The 21559-nt window shown below is 40.9% G+C and overlaps 1 protein-coding gene across 5 annotated transcripts in view; it reads left to right on the plus strand.

Moving 5' to 3' along the window:
* The first annotated feature begins 221 nt into the window (after positions 1-221).
* Positions 222-21559, plus strand: part of LOC100478996 (hyaluronan synthase 3) — a 213033-nt gene continuing 191695 nt past the window's right edge. For 3 of the 5 annotated variants that reach the window (XM_034638550.1, XM_034638551.1, XM_002923220.4), the window contains exons 1-4: positions 222-373; positions 12744-13384; positions 15564-15680; positions 17483-17624. In XM_034638550.1, the coding sequence (XP_034494441.1) occupies positions 277-373; positions 12744-13384; positions 15564-15680; positions 17483-17624 (997 nt within the window). In that variant the 5' untranslated portion in view covers positions 222-276. The other 2 variants (XM_034638553.1, XM_034638552.1) reach the window with 2 other exon arrangements.

Genomic DNA, 21559 nt, shown 5'->3' on the forward strand with positions numbered 1-21559 from the left:
CCTCTCTGTTCCTTATTCTTTATTTAGTGGTTAATGATATTGAATTTCTGAAATTGTGCGTGTAGGCAGGTTGTGTCAGCAGTTTTCTTTCCCCAAGGGAGTAAAAGGGGCCTGAGAAAATATTTATAAAACGCCCATCTCCACAACGTCGGCCCCGCCCCACAGGCCCCGCCCCGGGCCCTGCCCCCTAGCGCCTTCCGCCACATTCAATATGGCGGCAATTCCGGTCCGCAGAGGCGCTTGAGCCGGTCGCTAGTGGCGCGTTCCACTCCAGTCATGGCGGCCCCCGGACAGGCCGCGGGCGGCGAGGCTCTGGGAAAGTGCAGTCTGGAGAGCATTCTGGAGGCGCTGAAGCTGCTGCTGAGCCCGGGAGGTGAGAGGACGGATCTCGGCGCTGGGCTGCACTCGGGACTCTCAGGGCGCCAGTCTTCCCGGGCTGCCCTGCCTTCCGTAGTGTGCGCCCCTCAGGCCCTCCCTGGGATCCCCAGCTATGAGGTCGCCCCGCCCGGCTTCTGGGGGCTTTGGGCATTGTCCGTCCAGCCTCATTTTACTTGAGGACGCCAATCAAGAAGGGGATGGGATCCGCTGAATACTGATGGTAACCGACGTCTCCTGAGCGTTTACCTTGTGCCAGGCACTCACTATTAAGCGCCCTGGGTACATGATTCCGTTCAGTCCTTACTGTCACCCTCTGAGGTAGGGACTGCTGCAAGAGCTTCCAAAAGGGTAGGCGCTCGTGACGCCGAAAGTGAGGTCCAGCCTCTTGAGTGCGCAGGGTCTAATGTGGACGCTGGAGATTTGTAGAGACTGCCGAGGCGTATAGAAAAAGGAAGCAGTGGCGTTTGAGCTGGATTTGGGGAGAGTATTTAGGGATATAGTGTGTGGGAGGGATTTACAGTCACTTTTAGTCTTTCGCGATGAGTTGACAAGATCTTCCAGTTTAGAATCTGAAGGGACCTTGGCAGTGGTTGAGCCTGGCACGGTCCTTTTACACCTGAGGACACTTAACGCTTACTGAAGGGATGAAGTAACCTGCCACAGATCATGTGGTCAAATTAGGGGCAGAACACGGACCCAGAACGGAGGTCTGACGAACAACATTCTCAAACGAAGACAAATTATTCAGTGTGGAGCCTCTGATGTTATTTGAAGTTTTGAGAAAGGACACAAGAGATAGGATTGTATATGTGCAGGCTGGGGTTTGTAGGAAGTGATGTTCCAAGTCTCAGATTTTGAGATAACCCCAAAATGCAAAACCTCCCCCAAACATTGTACCATACCTGGGAGAAGTGAAAAGAAGTCATTAATAGTAGTAGCTGAGTGCCTACTAAGTATCAGGCCCAATAATATGCTGTTTGTATGTATATTATTTAATGCTCAGGATAATCCCGTGAGATAGTTATTGTATTTCATTTTACAGATGAAGAACCAAGGCTCAGGTATATTGGAAGTTGGTACAATGTCAGTCTGTTAAGTAGTAGAGCTAGGATTTATTTATTTTTTTTTTAAGATTTTTATTTATTAGAGAGAAAGCACAGGAGAGTGAGAGGGAGAAGCAGTCTCCCTGCTAAGCAGGGAGCCCGATGCTGGGCTTGATCCCAGGACCCTGGGATCACCACCAGAGCCAAAGACAGACGTCCAACCAGCTGAGCCACTCAGGCCCCCAGAGCCAGGATATTTTTTATTTTCATTTTTTAAGTAGGCTCTATGCCCAGTGTGGTACTTGAACTTACCACCCCAAGATCAAGTGTGGCATGCTCTATCTACTTAGCCAGTCAGACAGCTATAGCCAGGATGGGTTTTGTTTGTTTTTTTAAAGATTTTATTTATTTATTTGAGAGAGAGAGAGAATAAGCTGAGGGGAGGGGCAGAGGAAGAGGGAGAAGCAGACTGCCTGTTGAGCGGGGACCCTGACGTGGGGCTTGATCCCAGGACTCTAGGATCATGACCTGAGCCAAAGAGAGATGCTTAACCAACTGAGCCACCCAGGCACCCCTGCATGTTTTAATTTATTTTTTTAAGTTCCAGTATAGTTAGTAGACAGTGTTACATTAGTTTCAGGTGTACAATATAGTGATTCAATGCCATACAACACCTGGTGATCATCACAACAAGTGCAATCCTTAATCCCCATTACCTGTATCACTCATCCCTCCACCCACCTCCTCTCTGGTAACCATCAGTTCGTTATCTATAGCTAAGTCTGTTTCTTGTTTTTTTTTGGCTCGCTCTCTTTCCTTTGCTTGTGTTTTTGTTTGTTTCTTTCTTAAATTCGACATATGAGTGAAATCATATGGTATTTGTCTTTCTCTGACTTACTTTGCTTAGCATTATACTCTCTACCTCCACCCATATTGTTGCACATGGCAAGATTTCGTTCTTTTTTATGGCTGAATAATTCTCTCTCTCTCTCTCACACACACACACACACACACACACACACACACACACACACACCCACATACCCCACATCTTTATCCATTCATCTGTTGATGGACAACACTTGAGCTGCTCCCATAATTTGGCTATTGTAAATAATGCAGTAAACATAGGGGTGCATATATCCTTTTGAATTAGTGTTTTCATGTTCTTTGGGTAAATGCCCAGTAGTGTGATTACTGGATTGTAGGGTAGTTCTATTTTTAATGTTTCGAGGAAACTTCACATTGTTTAGTTCTACAGTGCCTGCGCCAGTTTGCATTCCCACCAACAGTGCACAAGGGTTCCTTTCTCTCCACATTCTCACCAACACTTGTTCTTTCTTGTGTTTCTGATTTTAGGCGTTGTGACAGGTATGAAGTGATATCTTATTGTAGTTTTGATTTGCATTTCCCTGATAATGAGTGATGTTGAGTATCTTTTTGTGTGTCTGTTGGCCATCTAGATATCTTTTTTTTTCTTTTTTAAGATTTTATTTATTTTGAGTGAGAGAGAGAGAGCACAAGCAGGGGGAGTGGCAGGCAGAGGGAGAAGCAGAATCCCAGCTGAGCAGGGAGCCTGATGTGAGACTCAATCCCAGGACCCTGGGATCGTGACCTGAGCCACCCCGGTGCCCTGGATATGTTTTTTTTTTTTTTTTAAGTTTATTAAACTTTTTTAGTAATGTCTACACCCAACGTGGGGCTCCAACTCACATCCCCGAGATCAGGAGTGATTCAACATTTGCTCTTCCAACTGGCACCTCTGGATATCTTTTTTGGAGAAGTGTTTGTTCATGTCTTCTTCCCATTTTTAAATTAGATTATTTGTTTTTTGGGTGTTGAGTTGTATAAGTTCTTTATATATTTTGGATACTTTTTTTTTAAATAGAGCCAGGATTTGAACTCAGGTGCCTTCCACTGTAGTATGATAACAATACTACTTTGCCCCAATGAAGAAGTAAACTGCAAAACATAGTTGAACTTGCTAATTGAGAGGTCACTTGTCTAGCAACTCAATCCGGAAATGACTGAGAATGAGGTTAAATGAGCAAAAAATCTGGAAACAGGGGCGCCTGGGTGGCACAGCGGTTGGGCATCTGCCTTCGGCTCAGGGCATGATCCCGGCGTTGGGGGATCGAGCCCCGCATCAGGCTCCTCCACTGGGAGACTGCTTCTTCCTCTCCCACTCCCCCTGCTTGTGTTCCCTCTCTCGCTGGCTGTCTATATCTCTGTCAAATAGATAAGTGAAATCTTTAAAAAAAAAAATCTGGAAATAATCATCTATCACAAAGCACATATACACAAACCACATTTATAAAAGATGCTCTCTAAATATGTGGTAGAGTTACATACATGTACTCATTTAACATACAGGAATTCGAGCATTCCTATTTGAAAAAGAGTATGTACTGTGGTAAAATGATTTTGCACATCCAGTCTATTATATATTGTGTGCATCTGCTTGCTGTTTCCTTTTATCATATCAGCTGCTGAGGGAATTAAAAAACATCTGTGCATCATGAGTATTCAGATGTCCCTGATGGACTGAGGGTATTGAGGAGTCAGGATGAAAGTACTGGTTAAAATTACATCCAGCTGGATTAAACTATTTTTGATTTGCCTTTAAATTGACTCCCTTTGAGGTAATACTCTCTGGGAGTCATCTGTATATAGTAGTCTGACCTTACTGCTATTAGAGAAACAAAATTACATAAAAATTTATGCTTCCAAGTATCTTGTCTGTTTTGGGAGAGATGGTACTATGCATATAGACCGAGAGAGATTCAACATGGTGGGATAATGCTAGTGGTGAAAGGATGGTGTAGATAGCAATTGGAGAAAGGAGGAGTCATCAGGAGTGGAGCTGTGTAAGTCTATAAGATGAAGAGGAATTCAGTCTCCTGGGAATTACATAGACAGAAAGGAAGGAAGATGTCAGTGGTCTCTCGTTTTTGAGCCATGAAATGTTCTGCTCCATTTAGCTTTTTCTCTTCCTCTGCCTTCCATTTCTATTCTCAATCATGGGGCAAATAATAGTATCTCCACCTCTGTTGTTAGGAAATGTGTTAAGCAACATTTGAAAGGGGTTTGTCAATGTTTTTTTTTTTTTTAAAGATTTATTATTTCAAGGGTTGAAGAGGGGCAGAGGGAAGAGAGAGAGAATCTCAAGTAGACTCTGCACAGAGCCTGTATCGGGGCTCAGTTCCACGACCCTAGAGATCATGACCTGAGCTGAAATCAAGAGTCGGATACTTTACCGACTGAGCTTCCCAGGTGCCCAGGGGTTTGTCAATTTTAGTGCAGTTTTATTTGTAAGAAATGGAGACCATCTCAGCAACAGTTTTCCTAACTATAAACTTCTATACCAAATATAGATTCACTGAACTCTGTCATTATATTTTAAATACATTGTCGGGAAGAGGCCGAAAATTTTGATAATTTGCAAATAAGCTGTACCACACTGATTTTTGCATTCCATATTGCTTTGCACTTTGAACATAATAAAAAGTACGACACAAATGGTGAAGTCTGCTTTTAAATGTCACAAAGCATAGGCATTTAAATTGGTGATTTGGAAGAATAAATAATGTCCATAAGGACATCATTTCCCAAAGTGTGATAAGGATGGTTTTATGTACGTAGCATTTTGAGGCTGCATCGTGTAGTGTAGTGATCAAGAGCTAACTTATCAGGAAGAGTGGCATTGTTTTGATTTTTGCAAATCTCTTTAGCGTCTGGCTTATTAAAAGACAGCTGGATTTTCATATTCGCTTCTCTGTTTAGTGTCATGATAGGTTGTTTTGATTGAAATAGGTGAAGAAAATCTAGACTCACATAGATATGTAGTTGGAAAGGGAAGAACTCAATTGCCTTTTCAGTTACTTGTGTGTATTTTTTCATACCGTACTGAAACCGAACAGGAAGTTAATATCTGGAAGGTTAGTTGGGTTATGGAATCTGAATCGAATGAACTTCTCACAGTTGGTACACTCAAGAGTGAATGAGACCGTAAACGGCAAATAATGGCCTAGTATTAATATGAAAATAGTTTTGAACTTGCAGACTCCCGGAGGATCTGAAACCCCTCAAAACATGAGCCCCTATACCCTATTTTGAAAACAGCCTTGGTGGATGCCTTTGTTATTTTCAAGTAGATTGTTTTTATCACCACTAGAGGGCAGACAAGACTACTTTATTAAGGGTCTCTTGAAAAACAGCTAATAGCTTTTGTTTTAAATCATTTTCTTTGTGTCCCATGTTTGGGTTCAAAGATCTTACAAAGTTGCAGGAAGTCACTTAGAGGTTGTTTAGTGACCTTAATGGTTAATGGTGACAAGTTAGGAGAGCACTCCTTTCCTTTTTAGGTACATATTAGCTAAAGGAACCAGATACTCATGCTACCGCATCAGAACACTTGCCCTGGACGGTCTTAGAGAAGTACTGAAAAATTCTTACTCTTCTCAGTCTCATTATTCTTAACCAGTAGTGTTATGTACCTTTTTCTTTATATAGAAATAGTTTGATATTCCTTATGGAAACTGAAAGAAGAAAATTAAAATTACCTTAATTTCCACTATCTGGAGATTGCATTTTGGGAAATATTTTTCTTTTTGATAAAAATGGATAGACTATATACTATTTTATAACCTTAAAATAAGTTTTTTAAGTACAGAAACTATACATATTCACTCTAGAAAAAAACTTTTAAATATAATTAAGCAAAAAAGAAAAATCGGGGCGTCTGGGTGGCACAGCAGTTAAGCGTCTGCCTTCGGCTCAGGGCGTGATCCCGGCGTTATGGGATCGAGCCCCACATCAGGCTCTTCCGCTAGGAGCCTGCTACTTCCTCTCCCACTCCCCCTGCTTGTGATCCCTCTCTTGCTGGCTGTCTCTGTCTCTGTCAAATAAATAAATAAAATCTTTAAAAAAAAAAAAAGAAAGAAAAATCACCCATAACCCTACCACTCAGAGGTCATCACTTAATACTTTGACATATAACCTTTAAGACCCTTTCTATGTGTGTATATATGTATATATACATGTGCATATTTTAATAACAGGTTCATAGTGTTCCTTTATTGATCAGTTTTCAGAATGATAGTGTCAATCTTCAAAGGTAACCAATGAAGTAATTTCTTTGTTTTATTATGAACTAATAGATTTTTTTGTGTATATGATATGTTTCAAAAATTGTACTCATTAGTCTTGATACTCAAATTGTCGCATTTGTGGCTTGTGAGAGCTACTCCATATTGGCTCTTGGGCTCTTTGGCATGACTCTAGTAGTCTTTGTTAGCCTTCTTGCTTTCAAGCATGACAAGATGTCTCAGACTCATCTTACACATTTCTTGCCCCATTCTTGAAAACAGCTATCTTTAAGGTGAAGTAATATTTATTTATTTATTAGAGAAAGAGAGTATGAGTGGGCGGGGGGGGGCAGAGAGGCAGAGAGACTTTCAAACAGTCTCCACACTCAGCACAGATCCCCACACAGGGCTTGATCCTACAATCCTGAGATGAAATCAAGAGTCAGATGCTCAACCTACTGAGCCACCCGGGAGCCCCTAAGGAGAAGTGGTATTTAGAGACCACAATATGGATTCTAGGCATATTCATTGTTCCTGGTGTCATTACTTACAGACTTCCTCAATTATTAGAGCTAGAAGGGTGCCTGGGTGGTTCAGTCGTTAAGCGTCTGCCTTCGGCTCAGGTCATGATCCCAGCGTTCTGAGATCGAGCCCCACATCGGGCTCCCTGCTCGGCAGGAAGCCTGCTTCTCCCTCTCCCACTCCCCCTGCTTGTGTTCCTTCTCTCACTGCCTCTCTCTCTGTCAAATAAATAAATAAAATCTTTTAAAAAAATTATTAGAGCTAGGAAATATGTGGATTTTCAGAAAACAAAACAAATCCACAGTTCTAACTGATATCCCAATTAAAATGAAATATGATGGAGTTTAAATTTTTCCTAACATTTCATTATGAAGATTTTCAAGTTTATAGAAAAGTGGACAGAATTTTCCAGTGAAAACCCCTATACCATGACGTAAATTCTTTCTCTATCACATATTTGTCCACCTAGCCATTCTTCTATATTTTATAGTTTTGTTTTTGTATCTTTTATCTGGAAATAGAGGTTCTGATGAATTGAAATTTGCTTATTTCATATATATACATACATATATAAGTATATGCTTAACACATTCACACACACACACATAATATTTTAAAATAACAAATCCTACATCACCATCCTCAACAAACCTATTTTTTTTTTAAAGATTTTATTTATTTATGTGACAGAGAGACAGCCAGCGAGAGAGGGAACACAGCAGGGGAGTGGGAGAGGAAGAAGCAGGCTCCCAGCGGAGGAGCCTGATGTGGGACTTGATCCCGGAACACCAGGATCACGCCCTGAGCCGAAGGCAGACGCTCAACGCCTGCGCTACCCAGGCGCCCCTCAACAAACCTATTTATTTTAGGGGATTTTTGTTTGTTGTCCTCAGGATGCATAAAGTTCTTTTTTTTTTTTTAATTTTATTTTTTTATTTTTTTATTTTTTTTAAAGATTTTATTTATTTATTTGACAGAGATAGAGACAGCCAGCGAGAGAAGGAACACAAGCAGGGGGAGTGGGAGAGGAAGAAGCAGGCTCATAGCGGAGGAGCCTGACATGGGGCTCGATCCCACAACGCAGGGATCACGCCCTGAGCTGAAGGCAGACGCTTAACCGCTGTGCCACCCAGGCGCCCCTTTAATTTTATTTTTAAGTAATCTCTGTACTCTGTGTGGGGCCTGAACTCACGACCTCGAGATCAAGAGTCGCATATTCTATCGACTGAGCCACACAGGTGCCCCTAAAGTGCTATATTTCAAGTCACTTGAAAGAATTCTCTGCATTTATGCTGCTAACTTGGTAGAGAGCCAGAGTCTGCATACTTTTTCTGTAAAGGAGCAGACAGTAAATATTTTGGGCTTTGTGACCCATATAATCTGTTATAATTACTCAGTTCTGCTGCTGTGGCTTGAAAGCAGCCATAAATAATATATAAATAAATGGGCATGACTATATTCCAATAAAACTTAATGGAAAATGTGGTGGGCCGGATTTGATCTGTGTGTCGTAGTTTGACAACCTTGGACACGAAGTACAGAATTGTTAGATCCATTTGTATGTTTTTGATTTTTAGGAATTATTTTGAAAAAAAATTACTTAATTTTTTTAACTATGAAAAACATATATAAGGTTCCAAAACAAAAACTCTAAAACTGGATAATTTGTCCCTAGCTCCTCCCCACTGTTCTCTTCTCTGTAGATAACTCACTTTACTTTTTAATTTGTTCTTTCACTGCCTTTTGGACAATAAAAGAAAATAATGTATTTTATATTTGTTTCCTTTCTTACACAAAAGGTAGCATATAGACATTCTTTTATACCTTACCTTTAATATTTACCATGTATTAGAGATTACTACATAGTGGTTCACAGCAGTCTTCCTCTTTTACAAGTATGCCATTATCTGGATGTACCATTGTTTATTCAGTCAGTTCTCTTTTAATGGATATGTGGGTTGTCTCAGGTCCTTAATACAAGAAGCATTGCAATGAATAGCCTTGTGTATATGTCATTTTGCATTTCTGCCTGTGTATCTATCTATAGGATAGATTCCTAAAAAGCGGAATTGCTGGCCCAAACGTTAAATATGTATGTAATTTTGCTAGATATTGCCAAATTGCTCTCTTCAGGAATCTTACCATTTTCGTTTCTTCCAGCAATGTATGACAGTGCGTGATTTTCCAAAACCTTGCCACATAATGTGTTAGAAACTTTTGGATTTTAGCCAGTTGATAAATGGGAAGTGCTATTTCAGTATAGTTTTAATTTACTTTTCTGTTATGAGCAAGGTTGATCATATTTTTATGTTTAGAAGTCATTTGCATTTCTTTTTCTGTAAACTGTTCATATCTTTTGCTCATATAGTATTTCATACTCTGTTAACTTTTTTTTTTAAAGATTTTATTTATTTGACAGAAAGAGAGACAGCCAGCGAGAGAGGGAACACAAGCAGGGGGAATGGGAGAGGAAGAAGCAGGCTCCCAGCGGAGGAGCCTGATGTGGGGCTCAATCTCAGGACTCTGGGATTACGCCCTGAGCTGAATACAGACGCTTAACGACTGAGCCACCCAGGCACCCCCTGAGACTTTTTTTTTTTTTAAGTAATCCCTGTACCCAATGTGGGGCTCAAGTTCATGACCCCAAGATCAAGAGTCAGATGCTGTCCTGACTGAGCCAGCCAGGTGCCTCTCAACATAACTTAATGGCTACAAATATTCCATTATTCTTTCATTCAACTACTACCTATTTTGAACAATACTACGTTATCTGACAGGCCTTGTTTCAGGCAAGGAGGATACAACAATGAACAAAACAGAGCAGCATTCCTGTCCTCAAGTGGCTTTTATTGTAGTTGGCTAAGAGACAATAAATAATAAAATAAATACTACACTTACATAAAGTATGTTAGGCACAGGTAGACGGTTATTTACTCATCCAATCTCCTGTTACTGAATATATATTTCTTATTTTACGCTATTATAGGTAATGCACTGTTGAGCACTCTTTTAGTTATTTCATTTTAATCCTTTCTGTTTCTTTTTTTTTTTTTTTTAAAGGTTTTATTTATTTATTTGACAGAGAGAGACAGGCAGCAAGAGAGGGAACACCAGCAGGGGGAGTGGGAGAGGAAGAAGCAGGCTCCCAGGGAGCCCGATGCGGGGCCTGATCCCAGAACCCCGGAATCACGCCCTGAGCCAAAGGCAGATGCTTAACAACTGAACCACCCAGGCGCCCCTAATTTGTTTCTTAGAAGGCGTTTTAACTAGTTTTGAAGTGTGTTACTTCTTATATTCATTTACATTACCAACATTTTATTATGGTTTTCTAACCATAACCTTCCTTTTTGTATTGTATTTTTAGTAGTTGTCCTGGAATTACAATATATGTCTTTACTTTTTCACAATCTGCTTAGAATTAATATTGTTATTACTTCACATAACAGTTAAGAACCTTGCAACTATAAGGGTCATTTTATAGCTCCCACACCCCCACTTGGGCTTTATGATAGGATTTTTAAATTTTTTATTTTATATATATATATTTTTAAAGATTTTGTTTATTTATTTGACAGAGAGAGTATAAGCAGGGGGAGCAGCAGTGGGAGGGGGAGAAGCAGGCTCCCAGCTGAGCAGGGAACCTGATGTAGGGCTCCATCCCAGCACCCTGGGATCATAACCTGAGCCGAAGGCAGACCCTTAACAGACTGAGCGACCCTGGTGCCCCAATGATATGATTTTGTTTTTTTAGGGTTTAGTTTATTTATTTGAGAGAGGGAGAGGGAAGGCGAGAGGGAGAGGCGGACTCCCCGCTGAGCAGAGAGCCTGACGCGGGGCTTCATCCCAGGACCCCGAGATCATGACCTGAGCTAAGGGTAGATGCTTAACCAACTGAGCCACTCAAGCGCCCCTGTGCTATAATTTTCATGTTTATTATATATACAGAAGTTACAAATCCCAATACCGTTTTGTAGATTTTGCCTAAGACATATATATATTTGAAGAAATTAAGAGAGACAATTAGTCTTTTATATTTACCTACATATTTACCATTTCTGATGCTCTTTATTCCTTCCTGGAAGATCCCAGTTTCCATCGAGTATTATTTTCCTTCAGCTTGAAAGTTCCTTTACCATTTGTTTGTAGTGCAGGTCTGCTGACAGTTCTCTTGGTTTTCATTGATCTGAAATGTCTTTATTTTACTTTCATTTTTAAAGGTTAGTTTTACTAGATCTAGAATTCCGAGTTGACATTTTATTTCTTACGTCAGTATTTTATTTTACCTTTTTGAGAGAGAAAGTGTCGTGAGCAGTGGGAGAGAGGCAAAGGGAGAAGGAGAGAGAGAATCTTTTTTTTTTTTTTTTAATTTTATTATTTATTTGAGAGGGAGGGTGGTGTGAGGGGCAGAGAGAGAGATGCAAGCAGACTTCATGCTGAGCATGGATCCTGATTCAGGGCTTGATCTCATAACCGTGAGATCAGGGCCTGAGCCAAAACCAAGCCTGTCGCTTAACCGACAGAGCCACCCATGCGCCCCGGCAGAGAGAGAACCTTACGTAGGCTCCATACCCAGCGAGGAGCCCGACACAGGGCTCCTTTTCACGACCCTGAGATCAGGACCTGAGCCGAAATCAAGAGTTTAACACTTAACTGACTGAGCCACCCAGGTGCCCCTGTTCTGTCAGTGTGTTAAAGATGCCTTTCTACCATCTTTTAGCAGTCACGTTCATAAGTTCACAGTCATTCACAGCATTGTCCCTCACATGTAGTGCTTCATATTTTTCTGGCTGTTTCCAAGATTTTCTCTTTCTCTCTGGTTTTAACAATCGGTTGTAATATGCCTAGTTGTGATTTTCTTTTTACTTATCCTGATACTTATAGGGTCAACATGGGCTGGGGATACAAATTTCATAGTTGGTAGCTTACAGATGGTTTTTAAAGCCATGGGCCTGGAGAAGATCCTCGAGGAAAGGAGTGCAGAATTCAGGAGAAGCCCTGCAGAATGTAGAGACCTGGTAGAGAAGGAGCCGCCAGCAGAGGCACTGGACGGATGGCCCTTGAGGTGTCTCAGAAGCCAAGAGATGATTGTGTTTCAAGGAGGGAGTTGTCAGCTCTGTCAGCTACTGCTGTGAGCGTGTAAGGCTTCTTCACCAGTAGAGGGCAGACAAGACCATTTTAGAAAGGGTGGGGGGGAATTGAAAATAGATATTTTGTGGGGGAGAGGTGATTAAATGAATCCCTCTGAACCTTAGGCCTGTATTTTGTGATCTGCCTCCCTAGAATATAAGTTCTATTAAGGAAGTAACTTTGTTTTGTTCAGTACTTTATCCCTGGCACCTAGAACAGTTTGAAAAATCTTCTGTGGTAAATACTCAGCCTTTTATTTTTCTGTTATGGCTACAATTTAAGCCCAGTAAGATGGCTAGACATGGCCTCTGCCCTCAGAACACATGGGGAATAGAAACAAACTAGATGAAGTATAATGCGTTAGGTACACTGTTATAACCACATTCCAAAGTGCTTTGGGAAGGCAGAAAATGTGGTCTTGAATTCTGCTGGGGCTTGGGTGGTACAGCTGGGGGAGGCTTTCCAGGGGCACTGACATCTGGGCCAGGCCCCAGAGGATGAGCTGGAGTGGGTAAGGCATTCCACACAGAGAAAAGTACAATTTGTTTCCCATGTATGTGATCCTTTTTTTTTTTTTCTTCAAAAGGATCAGACTCAGGTTCACTACAGATCACAAAACATGATGTCCTGTTGGTTACTTTGAATTCTAACCTGTCTACTTTGGAGGACAAATTGCTGAAGGATCCTCACTGGAGGAAACTGAAATTCCTAAGGGATGAAATTGCTAATAAGGCAGAATGGCCAAAAAACTCTGTGGATGTCACCTGGAGTTTCAGCTCTCAAGCCTTATTGTTGCTGTTGTGCTTGAAGGAAACCATGATCCACCTTGCAGCTGACTTCAGTCCAGGTAAACCCGACCTGAGGACTCCAGAAGCTGCTCCTGCCCTGAGCCCAGATACACTCAGCATCTCACAGCAGAAGACTGTCCAGTCAGCCTTGCAGTTCGTAGTCACCTTGGGTGTCTGCCCCTATCTCATGCCTGGAGTTGGAGTCCCTTTGAGATGCAGAACTGAGTTTGGGGCCGTCGTTCAGGACGTGGTGTGTCTCGATGTTCCTCCTCATGCAACCCGGAGACTCTACAGCAGCTGCAAGGTTCTTCTAAATGTTGCGCATCACACATCTCTGGGGAGCTTGATTTTCTGCCGCCATTTTGGGGATCTTGCTGCAGGTCTGTGCCAGCTGGGATTCTGCCCAACCAAGAGAAAACCACTAAACCCTGAGGAAGAGGTAAACACACATGAGTGTGTGTCTGTCTTGGTGAATGTGTGTATATTTGTGTGTGTGGTCATAAAAGACAGCTCTTAGTTCTTCGGAAAAGGGCTGTTGGAAAGACGTAGAATTCCTGTTGAATGCCAAAGCATATCTAGTGGATAAGTGAATCTTTTCAGATGGCTGGAGCTTCATGTATTAGATGCTAGTCCTTGGCACACCTGTTTCTTCTTGTCATCTTGTGACAATTTTTGTGGTCTCTGTTTCTTGAGTCTCTTTCTTGAGTCTCTGTTTCTTTTCTCTCTTTCTTTCTTCTTCTTCTTCTTCTTTTTTTTTGGCCTCTGTTTCTTTTTTAATAAAACGTGTATAATGATACCTGCCTTGGAAGGTGGTTGTGAGGATTAAGGATAATGTGTGAAAAGTACCTAGCCCAATCCCCAGTAGTGCTCATCAAAAAGTAATTACTACTAATATTAGTTTTAAACTATTCATCTCTCCTTCATTAAGTTCTTGGGAAGATTAAATGAAATGAAGTATGTAAAGCACTGGGTACACTGCATAATTCAATCACTGTTCGTTGTTATTATTAGCTATTAGGGGTATTTGCCTGTTTTTTGCTGACATAGTGAGGATTTGAGTACCTGGATTGTAAAGGTGCTGTGGAGGTTACAGAAGCATAAGACATTAACTGAAGAGACAAGACAACATAGCAGGGACCACTAGTCCCTCGTGAGAAGACCACCAGCATCAGCATAGGAGCCTAGCCAGAAGAAGTGGTTAAGATATTAATGCATCGAGGGGCGCCTGAGTGGCTCAGTTGTTAAGCGTCTGCCTTCGGCTCAGGGCGTGATCCTGGGCTCCTGGGATCGAGCCCTGCATCAGGCTCCCTGCTCCGCTGAGAGCCTGCTTCTTCCTCTCCCACTCCCCCTGCTTGTGTTCCCTCTCTCGCTGGCTGTCTCTCTCTGTGTCAAATAAATAAATAGAATCTTAAAAAAAAAAAGATATAAATGTATCGAAGGTCAGTGTGTCTCAGGTGTGGGCTAATTCCTTAGCCCCTACAGCCAGATTCATAATGCCCACCCACCTCATTTCTCTGTCACCTCTCTCTGTCACCCTCTAATCTTGTTTCTTTTCTGTTTTTCCCTTTCTTTTCTGTCTCCTGCATATGTTCACAAACATTTGTCTAAAAGCTGCTATCATCCTAGCAGTGACGTGAAATTGTGAGCTCCCCCAGTAGCTTCATGTTATGGGAAGCAGGGCACTGTGCTCTTTACTACAGGGTGTGAGTCTTGGCATTTCTATGCATGCCTACTGCTTCCAGTTCTCTGAGATGGGGGGGTCTGGATTGAGAGGTCTTATTACTATTACCTAAGCGATGCCCCAGAGTGTGGAGCAGGAGGGAGAAAAGGGAAGCACACAGAAAGGACCACGTAGGAAGGCAAGTGGAGTTGACAGAAGGGGAAACGCAGAGGGTGCATGTTTTGAAGCTGGGCAAGTGCCAGCATTAGGAGCTGCTCTAAGCAGTGCGTGTACTTCACATTGCTGGATGCTAATGGGCACAATCCTGACTGCTTTACTCACTTACTGAAGGGGAATAGTACTGTTGAGGTTCAAGAGGACCCAACAAATAGCACCCCTCTTTGCTGCCCAACTTCTGAATGAATTAAAAGTTAACCGAGCGAGTGAGATGAAAACTCAAAATGTCATCTCTGTTGCTCCTGAGTGCAGAGTTGGGGATAAAGCTTATTGATGGAGACAGTTGGGCTTCCTAACAGTGCTTTCCAGAGTTAAATACACTTACTACTCATCCAGTTTTAAGGACACTGCGGCACCTTCTGCTCCCCCATGGCAGGGGATATGCCTCTGTAAAATCTATAGCAAGGAAGAGCAGAGCAGAATGCGCACTTGCTCCCAAGGCATAGAATAGGAACGAGCCAAGTTGTACATGCCAACGCTCATCAGTCAGTAAGTTTATTCCAGACTCACCAATAAGCTAAGTGCCTAAGATCTCCTGCCCAGAAGTGAGTGAGGGGATGCAGAGGGGGCCAGGAGCGTTTTAATATTATAACTTCCTCTGTGTGGAAGGGAGTCAAGAGGAAAAGAAGCCTGTTCTCCTGTCCTCTCATCAATGTTTTGGTACAGTATTGTAAACATTACCTTCTATTGCCTGCTAAAGCCAAGTACGTGTTTCTTTTAGGTTTTAACAGAAGAAGAAAGAACACTATCTAGGGAGGCCTTGAGAGACATCTTGGATCAAGTGTATCAACCATTAGCAGTCCGAGAATTACTTATCCTCCAGGGAGGACCACCCCAGGTATTCAGGCCCGGGGACTTTTGTGGGTGGATCACTAAAGATAATGTGCAGAGAGAGTGTTGTCTTCTCCTGGGAAACTTGACAATCTAGTTGAGTCTTATTTCATCCTTTAGATCACTAAATGATATTTGTAAAACTAAGTTATATTGATCCTTAGGATAATTTTTTTTTAAAGATTTTATTTTTAAGTGATCTCTACACTCAGTGTTGGGCTTGAAACTACAACCCCAAGATCAAGAGTTGAATGCTCTAACAACTGAGCCAGCCAGGCGCCACAACTGTTAGGGTAATTTTTTAAGGATTTTTCTGTTAATGGAATTATGGCCACTTTTTCCAAGAACATGGCCTTTTTATTTATTTATTTTGAATTTTTGTTCATTTTTTAAATTTAGAATATGGCAATTTTATTGAAAATATATTTTATGCATTCTGAAAATGGAACTCTTTTAATACTAAAATTTGGCTGTTTGACAATACATTCTTCTGGAAGAAATAGTTAGACATCTTATTCTTTGAATGGAATATATATAGTCAAGACATTAACATTAGGGCTATCATTGGGACTATTTTTATCTCCTTTGTTTGAAAACATCAGTATATATTCTGCTTAGTATAAGATAGTTCTTTTTTTCCTTAAAAATAATTATTTATCTGAAATGTTTTAATCGATGATGTGGATGTAGTTACCTCCTTGTTTATAGTATCTACGTTTAGTTATGACTATAGCTGAGTAAAGAGCAAAGGGCCAAGGGAATTAGTGGTAGGTCAGGAACAAGGGCCACCTGAAGCTGGGTGCAAAGATATCTCCTAGATGAAGTCATTTTCATCTCATCTCTAGAATATTACTGTAGCCTCTCATTGGGCCCCTCTGGCCTCACACCCACTTCTCTGGGTGACTCCATGGTTTGGCAGATTAAATCAATACAGTCTAAGAACATGGTGAAAAGCAGATGCTCTGGAGGTCAGCATACTCTGGAGTGCAGCACTCCGCAGCACGCAGTTATGTGAATTAGTAAACGTTTCCTTCCCTCAGTTTCCCTGACGATAGATAGTAACTCCTTTCAAGTCCATTATGAGATGATGCGGGAGTTACTTAGCACAGTGCCTGGCAAATCATAACCCCCTCAATAAGTGGTAATTATGAGTCCTCCTTAAATAAAAGAGAGAGGACAGGGTAGATAGGAGTAAATGTTTCTGTCACTAATTTTATGTTCACATAGTTACATACCATGATTGACTGCAACATAGTTTGCATTCTAGACCCAAAACAAGAGACCCCAAGTCTGTTTTGTTCATGGTGGCTCCACAGAGCTCTCAAAAAGGAGTGCTTGAAGAAATTCAACTCTTTTTTGAAAACTGCTGCGCCACAAGGAGTTAGAGTAGCTAAGACCAAGGAGGCAAGGACTAGCATGGCCTCTTACTGTCACGAACTGCACTCTTAGTGGTGGGTAACGTTCATAGGACTCTTACATGGAAACTAGATTTGATTGGAAGGACTGCACTCAGAGATGGGTTACATTAACTTTGTGTTTCTAAAATCTATACTTTACTCACCTATGTGTTTGTCTGTTTCTGGGTTTGAAATTTCACTTGATACTTTGCTTGAAGTTTATGGTATTTCTACTTATAAGTGATGCTGAAGAATGTTTCTTTTTGGACAAAAAATGGTGCTCTTCCGAAGTCTGTTTATCATACTGTTAATTGTCAGTATGACTCAGTATATATTTATATATTTTAATGATTTCTACACATCCTATCTATTTCACTGACGCTGAATTCATGCCTTTTCCGTCCTTTTTCAGCCCTGCACAGATGAGAATACTCAAGTTAGGTATCGGGCCCCAGCTTGGCTTCGGCGTCTGTGTGGGCAACTGCTCTCTGAAAGGTTGATGAGACCCAGTGGTGTTCAGGCAGTAGTCCGAGGCATTCTGGAAGGAGCCGGGGGTAAGAAATAAAATGTTTTTGTTACTTCGGTGTCCAGTTTCCTTCCACCCAGGGTCTTTAGCATTTGACTGTAAGGTCTGATTGTGACTCATCTCTGCCTTTGTGGAGATTGAGGAGGTTAGATATGTAGATGAAATCTTAATGAACTTCTTTTTCACAGAAACTCATTTTCTCGTCCTTTTTCAAAAACAGACTATTTTTCTAAAACTGCTTACAGGGCACCTGGGTGGCTCAGATGGTTAAGTGTCTGCCTTTGGCTCATGTCATGATCTCTGGGTCCTGGAATCAAGCCCTAGGACTAATCTGTTCTCAAATTCTCTCCCTGCTGTTTAAGTCTCCTTTCAGTGTTTTTGAATACACCCAATATTCTATTGATTTGATCTTCTTGGAGACATCTCTCTCTGAATCTTCTCTAATCTGGACTAATTATCTCTTGCACAGCAAACCTCCTGGGATCTCCTTTCACCTTTATCTTGGTGATTCCTTTGCCTTTCTTTTGTGTTTAGTAGCTTATCTCCCGTATCTCATGCACATTCATTTCCTATTGCTGCTGTGACAAATTACTGCATACTTAGTGGCTTTTTTGATGGAAATGACATTTATACTGAGTCCTGAAGGCTGAGTAAGAATTTATCACTTGAAGAGTGAGAGAAGACTGACATAGGCAGAGAGAATAGCATGTATAAAGGGACTGACTTAGAAAAAGCATAATGTTTTTGAGTAAGGTTCAGTGTGGGTAGAGCAATGAGGGCAGAGTGTGGTGTTCAGGATTTTGAACTTTATTTCTAGGGCAGTGAGAAACCATTGGAAGGTTTTAAGAAGGAGAGAGGTATGATCAAATCTACATTTTAGAAATATCTATCTGGATGTATTGTGAAGAATTGGTTGGGTAGGAGCAGAAGCAGGGAGATCAGTTAAGAAGCAGTCATCTGAGGGATCCCATGGTTTGGATCAGTGCAGTGGCCATAGAAATGGAGAGAAATGAATGACAGTAAGAGGTATTCAAGAGGTAGCAGTGCCAGGGGTGCCTGGGTGACTCAGTAGGCTAGGCATCTGACTCTTGATTTCGGCTCAGGTCATGGGATTGGGCCCTGGGTTGGGCTCTGTGCTCAGTGTGGAGTTTGCCTCAGATTTTCTCCCTCTCTCTCTGCTGCTCGGCCTGCTCATGTGTGCAGCATGCTCTCTCTCTCAATGAATGAATGAATGAATGAATGAATGAATGAGTGAATTAAAAAAAAAAAAAAAGACGTAGCATTGCCAGAACTTAATGAAGGGCTGGATATGTGGGGAGGAAAGAGGAGAGACAGAAGAATCAATCTTGACTCTCCATTTCTAGTGTGGTAAATGTACCTTGGTCCGGTCAGACAAAGGTGGTAGGCAGATATTGATAGATTTGGTCTAGAGTGACTGTATTGTTGCTTTCCCAGTTCTGCCAGCCATGCCATCCAGGGTCAATGAAATGAAAAATTATCAGTTATCTGAGAGAAGTTGCCATGTGCAAAGAGGTCTTTGCAAATTTTTTTGCTGAAGAAAAGTTAGAGTTCACCCAAGGTCATGGAAATTGGAGAGCTGCTATAAGACACATAGAGCCTTATTTTTGCTATGAGCTTTTTTCCCCTCTACTTATGCATGTATATATTTTTTTGTTATCTATTTAAATCTTGTTTCTTTTCAAAACTGATTTGAGGCAATTTATATTTACTCACACATTTGCCATTTCTGGTGTTCTTCATTTCTTTGTGTAGATCCAAATTTTAATTCAAATTTCCTTCTGCCTGAAGAACTTGAGCTTTTCTGATAGTGCAGGTCTGCTGGCAGTGAATTCCTTTGGCTTTTACTTATCTGAAAAAGTCTTTATTTCACCTTCCTTTTTGAAAATATTTTTGCTGTCATTTTTGTCTTTGTTCCTCTATACATGATATATCTTTTTTCTTCTGGTTGCTTTTAAGTTCTTTCTCCTTGTCAATAGTTTTTAGAAATCTGATTATGGTATGCCTTGGTGTGGTTGATTTTCCTCAGGTTTATTCTGCTTAATGTTTCTTGAGCTTGTTAGAGCTGAGAATTTATAGTTTTTGTCATATTTGGAAATAATTGCTCAGACATTGTCTTCAAATATTTTTTTCTATCCTCTCTGAGAGCTCTCTCTCTTTAAAACTCTTTTTTTTTTCTTAATAAAGTACAAGCCCCAGGGGCGTCTGGGTGACTCACTTGTTAAGCATCTGCTGTTGACTTGGGTCATGATCCTAGGGTCCTGGGTTTGGGCCCCACGTTGGGCTCCCTGCTCAGCAGGAAGTCTGCTTCTCCCTCTCCCAGTCCCCCTGCTTGTGTTCCCTCTCTCGCTGTGTCTCTTTCTGTCAAATAAATAAATAAATAAAATCTTCAAAGAAATAAATAAAAATAAAAAGTACAAGCCCCAATGTGGGGCTCGAACTCATGATCCCCCAGATCAAGAGTTGTGTTGCTGCTCTACCCACTGAGCCAGCGAGGTGCCCCTCTTCTCTCTTTTTGGAATTTGATTTACACCTAATATTATGCTTAATGTTGTCCTATAAGTTACTGATGCTCTGTGTTTTTTTGTTTTTTCAGTCTTCTTACTCTTTTTCATTTTGGGTAATCCCATTGCTATGAGTTCAGCTTTATTGATTTTTTTTCTTCTGCAGTGTCTAATCTGCTGTTAATCCCATCCAGTGCATTTTTCATTATAGATATTTTATTTTCTTTTTTTAAAAAAGATTTTGTTTATTTATTTGAGAGAGAGCGAGCACCACAAGTTGGGGGGAGGGGCCGAGGGAGAGGAAGAAGCACACTCCCCACTGGGAAAGGAGCCTGATGTAGAACTTGACCCCAGGACCTTGGGATCATGACCTGAGCCAAAGGCAGATGCTTAACCGACTGAGCCACCCAGGCGACCCACAGATATTTTCTTTTTCATTAATAGAGGTTCCATATTGGTCTTTTTTATATCTTGCATTTCTCTTATCATGATCATTCTTTATCTTTTTGAAAATAAGGAATAAATTTGTAAAACTGTTTTAGTGTCCTTGTTTCCAAATTTTGTTGTCTCTGTTTTAATGAGTCTGTTTCTATGATTTTTTCCTCCTGATTATGGGTCATACTTTCTTGCTTCTTTGCATGCTTTGTAAGTTTTTTTATTGAGAAATTATTCACATACCATAAATCCACTTTACAGTTCAGTGGTCTTTAGTATATTCACAAAGTTGTACAACCATCACCAAAATATAATTCCAAAACGTTTATACCACCCCACTCCCCCCAAAAACCTTATACTCATTAGCAATCACTCCCCATTCCGCTTTCCTCCAGCCCCTTATAAGCACTGATCTAGTTTCTGTCTCCATGGATTTGTCTATTTTGAATATTTAGTCCAAATGGAAGCATACAATATGTGCTCTTTTGTGTGGACTTCTTTCAGTTAGTATGTTTCTGAGGTTTTTCTATATTGTAGCATGAATCAGTCCTTTATTACTTTTTCTGACTGAATAATACTCCATTGTATGCATATGCCTGGAAATTCTTGAATGGATACTGGACATTTTTATTTTACACAGTTGGCTGCTAGATTTTGTTGTATTTCTTTGTTAGGCTTTGTTCTGGGATGAAGTTAATTTTCTTAGAATCAGTTTGATCTCTTTGATCCTGGCTTTTAAGCCTTGTTACTATGTGTCTAGAGTAGCCTTTAATCTGAGGTAATTTGGCCCCCTTCTAAGCCAATACCATTCTGAGATTTTGCTTGATGCCCTGTATACTATGAGGCCTTTCCATGCTCACTAGTGGGAACACAAACTATTCCCAGCCCTGTGTGAGCTTTAGGGATTTTCCCCCTACTTTTTTTCTGGTGATTCTTGCCTCAGCCTTGGTTTTCTTTTTCTTTTTTTTTTTTTTTTTTTTTTTTTAAGATTTTTTTTTTTTTTTTT

The sequence above is a fragment of the Ailuropoda melanoleuca genome, chromosome 12 (genome assembly GCF_002007445.2).
Source record: "Ailuropoda melanoleuca isolate Jingjing chromosome 12, ASM200744v2, whole genome shotgun sequence".
NCBI classification, from domain to species: domain Eukaryota; kingdom Metazoa; phylum Chordata; class Mammalia; order Carnivora; family Ursidae; genus Ailuropoda; species Ailuropoda melanoleuca.